Source organism: Epinephelus lanceolatus, chromosome 14 (genome assembly GCF_041903045.1).
Source record: "Epinephelus lanceolatus isolate andai-2023 chromosome 14, ASM4190304v1, whole genome shotgun sequence".
In the NCBI taxonomy this organism is placed as follows: domain Eukaryota; kingdom Metazoa; phylum Chordata; class Actinopteri; order Perciformes; family Serranidae; genus Epinephelus; species Epinephelus lanceolatus.
This window is the reverse complement of record NC_135747.1, coordinates 12,328,893-12,345,527: the sequence shown is the minus strand read 5'-3', so window position 1 is coordinate 12,345,527 and position 16,635 is coordinate 12,328,893. Positions and strand designations below refer to the sequence as shown.

At 44.2% G+C, this 16,635-nt stretch overlaps 1 protein-coding gene across 1 annotated transcript; it reads left to right on the top strand.

Moving 5' to 3' along the window:
• The first annotated feature begins 1,859 nt into the window (after positions 1-1,859).
• On the top strand, positions 1,860-2,792 carry LOC117251729 (olfactory receptor 2A7-like). Its single transcript, XM_033618246.2, has one exon. The coding sequence runs from the start codon at positions 1,860-1,862 to the stop codon at positions 2,790-2,792; it is 933 nt and encodes a 310-aa protein (XP_033474137.2).
• Positions 2,793-16,635: the final 13,843 nt, after the last annotated feature.

Here is a 16,635-nt window from a genome sequence, read left to right as displayed (position 1 = left end):
GTCAAGATACCAGGGGACAAAGTGTGGTACTTCCCGGAGGACATTAAGGAAGTCGTCCCAGAGCCAATGCCTGCAACTTCTTCTGCTCGTCATTTTTGTGTCTTGCCTCAAATTTGGGCAAAGTACTCAAAAAACATCTGAATTGCATGAAATGGCATTTCAATGAGTTTCGATGAGTTTTATCTTTTTCATGTTCAATTGTCAAAATGTTAATGTCAGTTATGCCATGTCCTGATGACCTTTTCCATTAGATGAAATGAAATTATTCACATTACCGCAACATGTGATCTCATCCTCCGCAATGGACATTTCATTACCGTTACGTTCATTTATTATATTACGTTCCTTAACTGTGCTCCACATGTGTTTTCTGGAAACCATTTCTTATTAACAAAGAAATAATTTGAAAAACTTGGCTCTAGGGACATCCGGGTGACGCCATGCATGTGATGGTCGCATAGATAGTTGCTCTGATTCAATCGGTCTTAAAAACATCCCCTCCACCCGAATATTGCTACTCGAGGACGTCAAAAGACGAGAGATGAGCGGGGGGAAATCACAGAGAGGTCAGAAAAATCTGAAAGGGCGAGTACACGAACAGTCAACGTCGAAAAAAGAACAAGACGAGCCCAGCGACATGCTAGCTAGCGGAGAGGATGCTAGCGAGGACGCAGAGGAGCTAGGTCTGTTCTGTGAAATCTCCAAAGACATTCACGACTTCAAAAAAGAAATAAATACAGCGATCTCCGAGCTTAAGGGCAACCTAAGAAAGGACTTGAAGGAAGAGCTGGATACGTTTAAATTCGAGCTGAATCAGAAGCTAACGGAGGTGGGCACAGCCCTCCATGATCAAGGCCAAGCTATCACCGAAGCAGAGCAGCGCATCTCAGACATGGAGGACAGCGGGATGGTAACTAAAGAGGCTCTGCTTTGTCTGCTCAAAGAACAACGCAAGCTGCAGGAAGAAGTAACGGACTTAAGAGAGCAGATCTAGAAGAAACAATATCTGTGTGTATGGCATACCTGAGGACTCCGAGGGCGACTCGATGATCAAGTTTGTGGAAAACTTGTTGACTACAGAGCTCCCCTTACCCGATTGAACATCTTTGCAAATTCAACGTGCTCATAGAGCCTTGACACGGAAGCCGGGACCCGATGCTAATCCGAGATCCATCGTAATAAATTTCCTGCAGTTTGATGTGAAAGAGACAATCCTGAAGCTGGCATGGAAGAAGAAAATTCACATAAACAACAAACAGTTTTTCTTTGACCAGAGCCTACGGGGAAATTAAAAAGGCCCTTAAAGAGAAGGGTATCCCTTTCCAAACGCCGTTTACGAGGATCCGAATCCACTGGAGTGATGGGACCCGGACCTACGAGGACACACAGGAGGCTGCAAGGGAGCTGAGGTCGCGGGGCATCTTGATGTCTATAAGAGAAGACTCGAACTTGAGCGTAGAGGACAGCACACGGAGGGCGTTTCCATGGCAACAAAAACACTTGGAGACACGAGTGAGAGAGAAACTCCAGGAGCTCAAGAGAGAGCCTCAACACCAGAAGAACGGAGATGACATGGAGCAGTGACTGGGTAAAAGGAGATAACATTTAGTTACTCTCGCCTCTCTTTTGTTCTTATCAAATATGAACATCTTAATGACAAAAAAATATATTTCTTTAGGTTTTATGCATCATATTCATTGCTCGCACAGTAGATTGCTGCACACTGGGGAAAAGAGAAAATCTCCTTCTAAACGGTGATTGGCTGTTGTGAATTCCCAGCTCATGTGTTGCTGTAGTCTGACAAGATATTAATAACAGTGAGATGAGGAATACTCCCTGTGTTAAGAATCCATCTGACTATGATGGATAATGTCTCTCTAATAACACTGTTTGCTCTTTCAGGTTTAAATGAGACAATGAACCACCGAGCTGTTCTCTTCTCCCTCACTTTACTGTGTTACCTTTTCATTTTGCTGGTAAATGTTACTCTTATTGTGACCATCATCTTGGATAAAAACCTGCATGAACCAATGTATATTCTATTGTGTATGTTTTGCATGAATGGGCTTTATGGGACAGCAGGTTTCTACCCCAAGTTCCTCTGGGATCTGCTTTCTCCTGTTCATGTTATCTCTTATGCTGGATGCCCTGTTCAGGCTCTGGTAATGTATTCATTTGCCTGCAGTGACCTGTCTATTCTTGCAGTCATGGCATATGACAGATATGTGGCTATATGTCGACCCCTAGTCTACCACTGTATTATGTCAAAGCAAAGACTCTTAATGTTAGTGTGTTTCTCCTGGTTAGCACCTTTTTGCATCATAGGGACAAATATTATTCTGACATCTAGATTAAAGTTATGCAGCTCATTTATTGCCAGACTTTTCTGTGTGAACTGGATTATTGTTTCACTTGCCTGTTTCCCAGCTGACACTGTTGTTAACAACATAGTTGCATACATTACAATAATCATTTATGTGTTTCATGGTGTTTTTATTGTTTGGTCCTATATGTATCTCATCAAAACATGTGTGAATTCAATAGAAAACAGGGCAAAGTTCATGCAAACATGTGTGCCACATTTAACCTCCTTGCTCATTTTTCTTGGGACTATTCTGTTGGATATAATGCATATACGATATGGTTCAAAAGACTTGCCTCAAACTCTTCAAAACTTCATTGCAATAGAATTTCTTATCATACCTCCAATTATGAATCCTCTCATTTATGGTTTTAAATTGACCAAAATTCGAAACAGAGTTCTGAGCGTTATTACTTTTAAGATGAAATGATCTTTGTCTGAGATGATAAGGAAACTCCAAGGCCTCTAACATTTCACATATATTATGTTTTTGTATATGAATTCCTGTACCTTGAAGTGTGGACTTTGGATAGGGCTTTGTTTGTGCATATTTACTTCCTCTGCTTTTAGCTAATGGTCTAGACAAATGTTATTTTTGTAAAACTTATTCTAGTGCAAATCTGAGATGATCCTTGTAAATCAAATTGTTAGCACTTAATATCTTTGCACTTTGCTTTTGAACACACTTTGAATAGTCACTTGCCTATTTGCCTCATTGCAGTTAGGAATAAAATTAATGTAAATATAAATCCAGAAACCCATTTTCATTATCCTTTTTTTTAAGCACACTTTTCAGTTACTTTGCTTTTGAGAAGGTACATGTACAATTGAAAAGAAATGACAGACATGACACAAAAAGAAAGAATGACTGATTATAATGTAATATTCAGCCTGTAAGATACGAAACAGGTAAACATGCTATCTGTAACAAATGACAAATGTAGCCTCTATGATAGGAAGGTCAAAGGCAGAGAAATAACCTGTATCACTTTGCATCTAAATTTTTAGGTAAACTCCTGTAAGCTTCAGCTGTGATGGGCACTGTCTTTTCTCTCTCCCACTAGCAACACAGGAAAAACAAAAATATTTTAAGGCATCATTGGCTCTTAAGTTATTGCATTACAAAGGCATTATTTCATTAGCCACTTTGAACTTTATAGAATAGATTACCTTTACCTAAATGTTCACAGGTTGTGGCAGTGGCATTGCTGTTGGTTTTAACAATTAATTAAAGCAAAATTATGGGCAAGAATTTCTACACTTTTGAAGTCCTCAGTTTTTAAGATGTCAGGGTGAGACCCAATATTCTTTGTGTTGTTCATCATTACCTAAATCCAACATCCTCTTTTTACTGGTTTTCAAAGTTTTAATTTAATACCATTTTATCTTCTAGTATTAAATTATTAGTTATATTATTATAGAGTACGCGGTCAACTACGTAGAGCTATGCGCACACCGCTTGATGACGAAATTTGCGTCAACACGTTCTAGCGCACAAGTGTGCACACGCACACGGAAAGTATAATTTCGGCTTTAGAGTGACACTACCATCTCCCAGCAGTCATCAGTTAAAGACAGCTGTTGGAGCCATAATATAGTTTTTGTTTATTTTATCCTTACAAACACAAAGTAGATATAAATATACACATGCAGTTATGAAACTAAACACAGGGTGGCGTAACAATGTGTGAAGTGCATATAGATAATCTCCAGGTCATGGAAATCAAGTGTGAAACGGGAAGCAAACATTTTTTGACCGTGTCAGAAGGCATGTTGAAAAGCATGACGCATCGGCGTGTAAAACTGAATTTGCTGAATGGAATAATGATTGCATATGGACAACGCTATCGCCTTTCTGTGCTACAGTGACAATGTGTATATTGTATTGAGAATAAATGGATTGCCAAATCCAAAGAGATGAAGCGCACTGGATATTTGTTTACCATTAGCCCAGAACATGCACCCCTCAGTGGCTTGTTTAGACATTTTGTTTTGTTAAACAGTCCCTACGACAATATTACTTTAATTTTTCTCTGTCATTTTTATTTCTTTCAAATAAAAATCTAAATCATTATTTGCAGCGGGGTGGAAGATAACATTCTCTTACATTGTGCCCTTGATTCTCTATCGTATCGAGATTATCTCCCCACCCAGAAGTTATATCATAACTATGGGAATTATCCCCATCTGGGGTAATTGACATGGAAAATTAATCTTAAGACAAACCACTTTACGCTGCTGGCATGCGCCAGGCTATAAAAGCCCCAACTTGCACATGCACCCACTGATTAACACTGACTGGAATGGGTACCAAGCAGCCTTGAGTCTGGGGAGATAATCTCCTCACTCAGAGAACCAAGGTTACAATGTAACCGAACATTCTCTATTATATCGAGATAATCTCCCCGCCCAATAGTTATGGGATCCCTTTAAGACACACTGCGAGAGGCCCCAGGAGAAAGAGCAGATGCAGGTCCACAAGCGCCCCTTGTGTTGAGTGTGCCCACGCTCCCACCGGTACTGGCATGCCAGCCCCCTGTAAGCCTGCCGAATTGTCTCCACAACCCAAAGAGACAGCCTAGCCTTTGACATTGGCTGACCCTTAAAGCAGACAAAGAGTTGGTCTGTCTTTCTAAACGCTGCAGTGCGCCGGATATACACCTTCAGGGTGTACACACCAGCGTCATCCGACAGGAAATGACAACAGCTCTTATCCACTGACAGAGCATGCAGTTCCCCCACTCTTTTGGGTGATGTCACTGCCAAGAGAAAAACCACTTTAAGAGACAGCCACATAATTCTGACTGACTCCAAAGGCTCAAAAAGTTCCTGCTGCAGGGCAACCGCCTGACCCAGGTTCCACGGTGGAATGGCTGGCCTCCTGGTGCCTAGTACAAGCCTCTGCGCACCCATCAGGAACTGAGAGATGAGGCTGCAGCCACCATCTGCAAACCTATAATCCCCTGTACGAGCAGTCTTGATAGCTGCCACCATGCCTCTAAGAGTTGAAGGTGATTTTCCTGCCTCAGACAGCCCCTGCAGGTACCAGAGCACCTCTTGGGCTGCACATGTCAGTGCATCGATCTGGTTAGTTGTGTACCATGATGTAAAGAGCTCCCAGTTCCCAGTGTCCAGGTCCACAGCCTGTGTGCTATTCTGCAGAAATTTGGGGTGCCGAGTCCTCCTGGCCTGTTGACATACTGTATGCCCCTGCCACTGTGCTATCGGTTCTAACTAGCACGTGACAGCCTGGCAAACTCAGGAGACAATGCTGGAGGGCCAGGTGAATGGCTCTCATTTCTAGAGCATTGATATGCTGGCCATTCCAGCGGGTGCTCCAGACCCAACTGGGGCCTATGCCCTCGTGGAGTGCACCCCACCCCTCAAGTAACACATCTGTAGAGAGCACCTGGCGATGCAGTACAGGACAAAGCATATTCCCCCTCGAGATGTTGGCTGGGTCCTGCCACCACCTGAGGTCTGCACAAAGCTGCACGGTGATGAGCACCGCTGCCTGCAGCTGTCTCTGTGGCCAGAGCCCCAGACTGAAGAGCTGCCATAAGACCCAAGAGGCGGAGACACAGCTGCCACATGACCTTGGCACCCAGCCGAAAATGAGAGGCAGGTTCTGACTGAAACCTGCCTTTCCTTTGACAGCATCACCAACCAAGCTCTGTCATTCAGAGACTGCACTTTTTCTTGTTGATGCACAGCCCCAGACCCTGAATATGATCCAACTGCACAGACACATGATGGCGGCGCAGCTCCTCTGCCTGTGCACATATTAGTCGTTGTCTAAATAGTTCAGTATCCTGAGACTCTGCTGCCGCAGGGGCCCCCAGACCTCATCCATGCACCTGGTGAAGGTGCAGGGTGCCAGTGAGATGCCAAAGGGGAGGACACAGAATTAGAAGGTTTTTCCCATGAAGGCAAACCTCAGAAACCTGCTGTGTCCCTCCCAGATTGGGATTTGAAAATAGCCATCCTTGAGGTTGACTGTCAGTCACCTACCCAGACAGCCTGCTTGACCCTGGACATGGTCAACATTTTGCACTTCAGGGGCCTGAGTAAGTTGTTCAGCCCCCTGAGGTCTAAGACAGGCCTGAGCATCCCGGAACAAGAACAAGAAAAGAATAACGAACAAGAAAATAGTGAGAATAAAACCCTGCCTGCTAATCTTCTTCCTTCACTTCCCGAATAGCTAACTTCACCATGAGAGTTAAGATTTCCAAGCGCAGGACCTCGCTGTGCTGGTGGTCTGCAATAATGGAAAATGCAGCCACCCTTGTCAGAGGAGGAGCACTTCAGAACTGCAAACAATACCCCTGTGTTATTGCTGAAACAACCCACGGATCTGCCTCCAGAGCCTCCCATGCCATCTGAGGGCAATGGAAGGCTGGGGGTGCGGCATGGGCTTGGGTGGCCCCTGGCCACTGCCACGCCCTCTGCCCCGTTTAGACTTGTCGCGCCATGCTGCGTCCAGCCGGCCTGCAGATTTTCCTGCCCCCAAGCAGGCTGAGGTTGCTTGGCCTGAGGCCCTGACCTTGCCTCAAGGCAGCTGACACCGGGAAGCTGTGGCTGGTCAGTCTGTCGGCGATTCTCTCATAAGTTGGCCCGTCCTTCACCGTCCCCGTCATCCATCATCGGTTAATGGCCTCTTCATTTGCGAGGGCAAGGAGTCAAGTCAAGTCAAATCAAGTCAAATTTACTTATATAGCACATTTCATATGGCAGGCGTAAACTCAATGTGCTTAAAAGCAAGTAAAAATCATATAAGACAAAATATATAACATTACATTAACATTACAAATGTAAAACAAATATGATAAAACATAAAATGTTACGTATAAAACATAAAAATATACAAGACAGTATAAAAAATAAGACGGTGAGACCTCCGGTTGGGCGAGCGAGGCGATGGCGACATAGGAAAATGGGCTCCCGACATTTTGAGTTAAAAGTTACCCACTACAACTTGAATCGTCCTAGCATTGTGGGTCTCGAGGATGCCTAAATTAAAGCCAAAAAAGTCAACGCAGTTGGTGTTACTTGAGCGAGACAAAGTTAGCCAGGAGCCCCCGGCTAGCAGCATAATGGAGGACAACGACACGCAATCGGAGAACGACGAGGAGCTGGTGGAAGAAGCGGGCCTGGGTCTTATATTGAAAGAACTGAGGGAGTTTAGGAGAGACAGCAGTCAGCAGCTGAAAGAGATTCGAGAGGAAATAAACAAAACTAACACAAGAATTGAGGAGGCTGAAAAAAGGATCGACACCGCCGAAACTCACAGCTCCTCCCACAAGTCATCAACAGCCCCTCCCATGGTGGAGGGCCGCTGAAACCAAAAAGGTTCCGCCAATATGTCTACCCTACGAGGCGGAAAATTGGGCACCTCGGATCAACTCGCCAATCCGGCTCTGTGTATCTAAACGCTCGCAGCTTGCCGGCAAAATGGCCCAACATTCGCTGAAAATCTGACAGTGTAAAAGGGGCTATTGTCCATTCACCCCCTACTGAAACTATATGGAGGCGGGGGAGCACCCTGATGGGCCTTTGTCCCCCACCACTGGACCCGCCAACTTAGGGCACTTAGCTGGCTGCAGGCCCTGAGAAGGGGCTGGTAGACGTCTGCCAAATCAATGGCAATGGGCTTCCCTTTGCCTAGTAGACATGCAGAAGCAGTTCATGCATGAAGCCGGATTATCACGAGCAGCCACTGCTTGCTCAATTCCCAAACATATCACACAGTAGTCATGGCCATCCTCTACTGGCATGTTAACATTACAGCACACACAAGAAGGGCAGAGTTTTCTTAGAACCATATGAGAATGGCATATTTAAGAGTTTTTATCTCTGGTGGAATTCACTTACATTTTAGTGTGCCATCAGCTTATTACTAGCATTTTAACCTAAACAAAGAAAAGGGTAAAATTTCCAGAAATGTAAGTGTTGCTTTAACCACATGATACACCAGGGCTCGAAACTGTGACCGTTTTGGAAGCATACGCGACCAAAATTTCATCTGTGTGACTTCAAAATATAATTGGGAGCACTGGTGCGACTGTAAATAATTCTTCTGGCGTGACTATTTTTGACACAAGAGCAAACGGCTGCACTGAAAGCTTTTATTGAAAAAAAAACAAACAATGTGTTTGCCGTCCTTCCTACGGGGTTTGGTAAAAGTTTAATTTACCAACTGGCTCCGTTGATCGGGAAAAAGATGGGACTCAGTGAAAACCCAGTGGCTATTGTTGTTTCTCCTCTAGTTGCTCTCATGGAGGAGCAGGTCAGGGAAGCGACCAAGCTGGGAATCACAGCCATGCAACTTGGAGTCCACAGTGAGGAGGAAATCCGCAAAGACGGCAACACTCTTTCCCAGACATCATCGCAGCTCATCTTCGATGCAGCTTGCTGGTCTGTTTACAGTGGCGTTGTGCTAGCCTACGTCATACGTTTCGTTTACTCTGATTGGTTTTCCATCTTTCCAATTGCGTAAAAAGGCACTCGGGAATAGAGGAAATGTACAGTCCGTGCCCAGACCCAATCACATTTTGCGAATTGGGTCTGATGATGACAGTCATCATCAGTATTATCATCATCTAAGGTTTCTCTTTCATTCACAGTGGTGTTGAGTGGTTCAGTGGTGTTTTTTCTAAAAATGTCTTCAACTGAAAAAGTTGTTAATGATAAGTGTACTATACACATACAATGTAATGTATACAGTATAATGTCAACTTTTTGTTGCAATAAAAAAGAAAAATCGATTACACTGTTGGTGCTTCTTACATAATGGTGGGTGCTCCCAAAATTTTGCTGGTGCTCCTAACTTTTTGAAGTTAGGAACACCAGTGCTACCATGTAAAAACGTTAATTTCAAGCTCTGTACACACTTATCAGCCATGGAATAACATTAAACCACAAATACATAATGCAACAACATAATATTCATTAACACAAAACAAAACAAGTGGCCACCCTTTAACTTTCCTATGTCTCTTAAAACTAATAAAATAAAATAATACTCGGGGTTTAATAAACTCAGTTATGGTACCATGTCGTTGGCGAGCATGATGGAGCTCATTTAAATCCTCAAGAGAAGTATTTTCTCACTGAGTACTCACTGATCCTTGAGAAACTCAGAGACTGTTAGCAGCAGTTTTCTCAAAATCCTCTGTCCAGCAGTAAGGTGTGAGATGAGGTGGAGAAACGTCCTGGAGGCAGGTTCATGTTCCAACAGCAGGTTCCTGGCAGCAGCTGAAGTGTTGAGCACCCTCTACAGCAACAGCAGCATGTGGCAGTAGCCTGCAGGCATGCATGCAGCATGTAGGCACCGAGGCACCCTATCCAGAAATTCACAACACTAAGAAATTTCCAATCTTTTATCATAAATGTCCAAATCATTGACAATCCACATGTAATACTCACTCAAAAACTTGGCGCAAAATACGGTATGTCTCCCACACACACTCAGTCTTCTCTTCCCAGCTAGCCAGGGCAAAGCTAACTAGCAATAGCTCTCAGCAGACAATGGCTTGGCCACTAATCACTGAGCCCCCTCTTTTTTCTATTTGTCCCACCCCCCTCTCAGAATCTGGTAGTTGGCTGGCACTCATCTCTGACTGGCACTGATTGGCTAATTAACAGATTGATACCTTTACTTTTAGAGGAAACGACATGAGACGTTCAAAGACTATCAGAACAGAGGACATTTCAGTATCCTTCCAAATAAAATACCAAATATAAATTTCTCCATAATAATGCAAACTTACTTCACACCAGCAGTAATTTAACAGACAATATTTCAAGATATACTGCATATTTGTTAACGAAACACTTATTTAAAGAATGAAATGTAAACAAATGTAGCAGGGTCCTACATTTGGAAATCCATGATGAGCTCTTTGGTCTTCTTGATGTTAACGGTTGTTGTCAGACCATCACACTGCCAGGTGCTGGACCTTCTCCCTATAGGCAGACTCGTTGTTGTTGATGAGACCAACCACTAGTCCTTTTCAAACAGGAATTGTGCAAATTTGCAGGAACACCTGATCAGTCTTCGTTCAGCATTGGCAGTATAAAAGCAAAATGGGGAGTGCAGCAAAATGCTGCATACCTACTTTTGTTTTTACAGAATGTGCCTTTTTCAGGGCAATGGGGGGCATGAGCAAGTAACAAAACGCGTAGCTCAGTGTGTGACGTAAACAGAGACGTGGGAGGGAAGCTGCGGCTAGTCAGTTCCTTCCTTGTCTCCCCAGTTGCTCATCTTTACAGTGTCTGTCAGGTTTGCATTCTCCTCTTGCTACTAGCTGCTCGCTAATTCCTGCTATCAGCTGTTTCCTGTTTATCCATCGCACGTGCGGCCTCATCAACAGCACAACCTCTACGAGGCGGAAAATTGGGCACCTTGGATCAACTCGCCAATCCGGCTCTGTGTGTTTAAACGCTCGCAGCTTGCTGGCAAAACGGCCCAACATTCGCCGAAAATCTGGCTGTGTAAAAGGAGCTACTGTTACGTTGTCAGGCATGCCATGTGCCATGTGTGGCTCCTTGCATTTTCAAAAGCTGATAGAGGGCAGCCTTAAAATCACTATGGCTGAGGGAAGTAAAGACTGTCCTTTACCTCAACAACTGACTTGTTTGCATCCCCTCATTTTGGAAGGCAGAATAGAGAACATCCAGGGTTCTTGCTCATATCCAGGCATTAGATATGTCGGTGAATAGAGAAAAGGATTTGCTTCATCAAACATAATAGACCACCTTCATCAGCTTGTCTCTGGATTCAGTCTCAATGGCTCTGCGCATGACTGTGGCACAAATAGAGAGAATTCAATGCCTACTACAGTCTTTACTTCTTGGGGCAAGTTTGACTGTCCAGATGTGGCTCGACTGCTAGAGATGCTAACAGCAGCCTCAGCAACCACTGAATATTTCTGTTATCAGTTTAGATGCGCCATGCCACGCCAAGCTGCGCCAGAGATGCACCTTTTCTGGAGTAGGTCCAAAACCCAGGGCCGCCCGCTCTAAAGTGAATAGCGATGACATCTCACCATCCACAGCCAACCCCCAACTACCCTGCTTCTGAAAAAAAGCCTTGTATGTTACAAGACTACACGACCAGAGGGAGAGGCATGTGAGTTCAACTCTCAGTATTTTTGTAGCCTCTAACTGAATCTTTGTGATTTGGAGTTTAGTTTCTCTCCTGTGTCCAGTAGCGGATCCTGATATGGGCCGAATGGGCGTTTGACCAGTGCAGCACTTTATCACAACGTGTGGGGGGGCGGCAGGAGTGGGTTCGGCCCACTTGACATGCTGCTGTGTTGTGCTACAGCCTATTTAAGTGCTGGAATTTGTTATTTACGTGACAATGCCCGAACGCAACACAGGCTCCACTCCATACACTGGTCTCATTCATGAAACGTGAGCAGAAGGAATTTGTGTGTAAACTGATCGCAGACGGAAATTTACGTGCATGTCCGCATTCATCAATATTTTAGTAGCTCTGATCTTTTCGTAGCTACTAACAAAATCTACTCCTGCTCCTGACCACTCGTAGTGCTTGTGTAAATTTAGTAAAGCACATAAATATTGCTTGTCACTATTGGAAATTACAATTTTAATTTGTATTGCGCTCTGTTATGTACACAATACACAGATGCCTTTGAAACACGTAATCTAAACATGACAAAATATTAAAAATATAACACATTTAGTTAAATTAGTTGGCAGTTAGCAGGTTTAAGATCCAGATTAGCTTCATGATTGTGAATTATCTATGTAAATCGACTCAATAGATTACACGTTCTTTCTACATGTTGAATGATGATAATAAAAATATCCCTAAGGACAGCTGGATCACAGCCTCTTCGGCCTCGGTGCCTGGGTTCAGCAGGGGCAGCAGGTGGTGGAGCCACGAAGGAGCACGCGCCAGCTGAAAGAATTGAGACAACACGTTTTTTTTTGTTTTTTTTTGGCTTTTTGATCATTTGAATGAATAAATCTGATTTGAAAAATGTTTAATTTACGTTGTATAAAACAGAGCTTTAGGCTATTAAGATTCAAATAGACTAATTTGAAGACGATGCATACAAAACTGCTGTAGGCTATATGTTATCCCATTTGTTAAAATAAATGTTAAATAGCTCTACATTCTGACAGCCATCACTGATTTAGAGTTCATCCATTACGCAGAAAACATCTCTGGTTTCCCGTTCCCACTTCATTCAAAACCCCACAAATGAATCTTCTGTTTGTTTGGTGACTGCTGTATTTTTTTGTGTGTGTGCTTATGCGTTTCTTTGCCTCCAGTTTCATATCAAACCATTTACGCTTCACCTCTGACATGGTTCTTTGTACCACGGAGACAACATTAACAGCATCTGTTACCTCCCTCCAGGCCTTCGCTTTGCCTGTCCCTGTCACACCACTATTAACTGAAGACAATAAAATGTTTTTTCTTAAGTCCACTTCACCCAAAATTATTTTGATCTCCGCTTTGGAAAAAATCTTTTTTCTTTCTCTCTCTTTCTTTCTTTGCGCCATGACTGACAGGTCGACAGGATGCACCTACACCTCCTTATATGGTGGTCATTGGATATTCATGGGCGGGATTTATGCTAATTGCTGATTACCGGGAGCGCGCTGTCACTTTACGATGGATTGGCATTCATGATCATACACACGTGTTTACGATCAAATCTTAGTTTCCCACGGCGTTCCTGAATCCGGAGTAGGTTTTTAGTAGCTTAGGCTTTTATGTGCAAATCTACACACAGATTTACTCACTTTTCATGAATGAGACCCAATGTGTGTACAGTGCCTGCTGCTGTGCGAGCAGCGTGTTACACACTGTCCATAACAATAACTAACAACAAACAAACTGCGCCGGACTCGGGTTGGTTCGGTCAGGTAAATGCAGCCCGAGCCACGCTCTAGTGTGCTCACCTGTAAGTGCGAGCATGTTTCTGTGTGTTTGTTTGTGTGTGTGTGTGTGTGCAGAGGAGAGCAGAGGAGATTTGTTTAGGGGGGTGTCGCCCAGGGCGCCATTTAGGCTACTGCCACTGCCTGTGTCCTGTTTTTACTGAAGATATCTGTTTTATTTTACTATTTCATGTTCACTATCAGGTGTATTAGAAGTTGTGTGAAGTTGCTGCTTGAAAATTCAACTTTTCCTTATTTTGCTGCTTCACCGAAAAACTTTTTATGTAACAAAATAACGGGGGGCTTTTATTTTTATGACTCTATAGGAATTAAAATATGTTTACTACAGAGTTAGCGGAACTTTGTTAGTGGCTTTTCTTCAATTAAGACAAGTGTAATTATCTGGCAGGGAGGAAGAGTATAAGAAACAGCCACAGTGAGATGTTGATGAAGAGCTGCAGGCAGCAGGCTCTTACTGCACCTCTGCAAACAGCTTACTCCAACAAGTTAACTTCTTTTATCTGTCCTGCTATGGAAACACTCATGCAGCAAAAATAACAGGGGACTTCAGCCGTGGATCATCCCGCTGCTTTTAAACATGTGGCAAAACCCCGGCTCTGCTGGGCTGATGGCCCAAACCAAACCAAGTCGAGCTAGCCCATGACTGTGGAAAAGCAGTAATAGACCCTCATTCATACAGGTGGGCCAAGGTCAGAGTGACTCTCAAGTGTCTTGTTTATCTATCTTTGTTTATCCTTCATGGTTTTCCATGCACCTCCCAGGCAGAGCAAACTCGATGGCAGGTTACCGCTTACACCAGAGGCTTCCCCCTGGGGGATGGAGGTTGCACCCTCTGGTAGTGGAGATGATGTGGGATAGGGATAGGGAAGCCCAGGTGGCATTATTTGCTACAGAGTGCACATCTCATGGTGTGCATTGTTTTTCTTGGCAGACACCAGTGCCCCAGGATGGATGCACTTGCCAATGTCTGGCCAAGGAGCCTTTATTCCATTCCCTCCTATCCCCCTGACAGCGCTCACATTTCATAGGGATTGAGGTATCACCGGGTCCTCCTAGTTGCCCCCAGTTGGCCATTGGGGGTATGGTTCACAGTCCTCAACCTGTTGGATGGGGATCCTTAGCAGATTCCAGTAAGGATGGACCTCCTGTCCCAGCTGTACAGGAAAGTTTGGCCATCTCCGAGCCTCCCTAAGCTTTGGGTGTGGCCACTGAGCAAAATTGGTCACTCCTAACTAACCTGCATTTGTGAGACCTGGCAGAGTGCAATAGTCTCGCCACCAGACAATCAGAGATCTCTGCCTTCTGATAGTCTGGGGACACTCCTTTATAAAGTGTGTTTAACACACCGGAAGAAAACGGCCAGCAACAAAGCAACGCCTCTTGCATTTTTGAAAAGGACACGCCTTCTCGGAAATGTGCCCACCTCCTTTTCTCGTCCGCAAGGAAACAAACACACAGAGAGCTTGAAAATGGATGCCGAGAGATTTAACTCCGTTTTATCAAACCTGTGCTCAGTCCACAGGATTGTGGAAATGAAGGACTTACAGCGACTTTGTTTAAAACTTTTAACGCAGTCGGACTATGTTTACGAGCACAAGAGTTCAGCGAGCCACTGAAGGACCACCCTGCAGATTTACTATTGGTTCTGCAACGTAGGGAGTTTTTTTAAACTCTGAAATTGTATCCGCCAATCTAAACACAAAATCAGGGAGAAAGACATCAGTCTTTAGTTAAGCAAAGCGTCTAAAGACTGACTTGTGAGTTTAGAGTGCAAAGGCTGACTCCACGAGATGAGATGAGATGAGATGAGATAGAACTTTATTAATCCCGAAGGAAATTCAGAGATTGGTGTATAAAAACTGTTGGGCTGTGTTTTCTTCATGGTGCGGGGACAGGGAGTTAGACACAATCTTATGTCCTTTACAGGACAGACTGCAAAACTTGGTATACATTACTAGGTGACACAGTTTCTGCATGGTGCTAGGAGGTAGAACACAAATAACACACACTATGAACATGCAGCAGCACCACAAGAATGCATACTTTGTAATCTCTGGGAAACCTAACCATGAAGAGTTGGAAATGCATGCCCGAGCAACAATCACTCAGCCTGATATAGCACTTACTCATTTAAATTACATAATACACTGCTCGAAAAATTAAGGGAACACTGAAATCACACATCAGATCTTGATGAATGAATTATTCAAGTTGAAAATATTTACTCATTTGCACTGTACAATTTGTTGAAAAAAAACAAAGACATAACAACAGTCAATGGAAATTGAAATCATCAACCCTCTGAGGGCTGCATTCAAAATCACACCAAAAATCAAAGCAAACCATAGAAATCACAAGCTGATCCAACTTGTATGAATTTTATCACAACAACTCACAATGTGACTCAGTAGTGTGTATGGCCCCTGCGTGCCTGTATGCACTCTCGACAGCGTCTGGGCATGCTCCTGATGAGTCTGTGGATGGTGTCCTGTGGGACATCCTCCCAGACCTGGATCAGGGCATCAGTGAGGTCCTGGACAGTCTGTGGTGGTACTTTGGCGGCTTCAGATGCACTGATACATAATGTCCCATGCTGAATTGGATTTAAGTCAGAGGAATGAGAGGGCCAGTCAATGGCATCAATGCCTTTGTCATCCAGAAGCTGCCTGCACACTCTGGTCACATGAGGCCAAGCATTGTCCTGCACCAGGAGGAACCCAGGGCCCACTGCACCAGCGTAAGGTCTGACAATCACTCTGAGGATTTCATACAGGTACCTAACAGCAATCAGGGTACTGTTGGCTATGACATGGAGGTCTGTGCGGCCCCCAAGGATATGCTTCCCCAGACCATCACTGATGCATTGCCAAACCGGTCATGCTGGATGATGCTAAAGGCAGTATAACTTTCACCAAGGCGTCTACAGACTCTTTTACGCCTGTCACATGTACTCAGCGTGAACCTGCTCTCATCTATGAAGAGAACAGGGTGGCAATGGCGGACCTGCCAATTCTGGTGTTTTCTGGCAAATACCAACCAAGCTGCACTGTGCTGGGCTGTGAGTACATGTCCCAATAGAGGACGTCGGGCCCTCATGCCACCCTCATTAAGTCTGTTTCTGACAGTTTGGTCAGAAACATGGACACCAGTGGCCTGCTGAAAGTCATTTTCTAGGGATTGAAGGGCTCCTCCTCTTCATCCTCGCACAAAGGAGCAGATACCAGTCCTGTTGCTGGGTTGATGCCCTTCTATGGCCCTGTCCAGCTGTCGTTGTATGGATGTGCCATCCTGGAGGAACTGGACTACCTGTGCAGCCTGAGTGGGCTGCAGGTACT

What these genes read in the sequence shown, in the direction of transcription:
- LOC117251729 (XM_033618246.2), top strand. Translation starts at nt 1,860, where the DNA reads ATGATGGATAATGTCTCTCTAATAACACTGTTTGCTCTTTCAGGTTTA.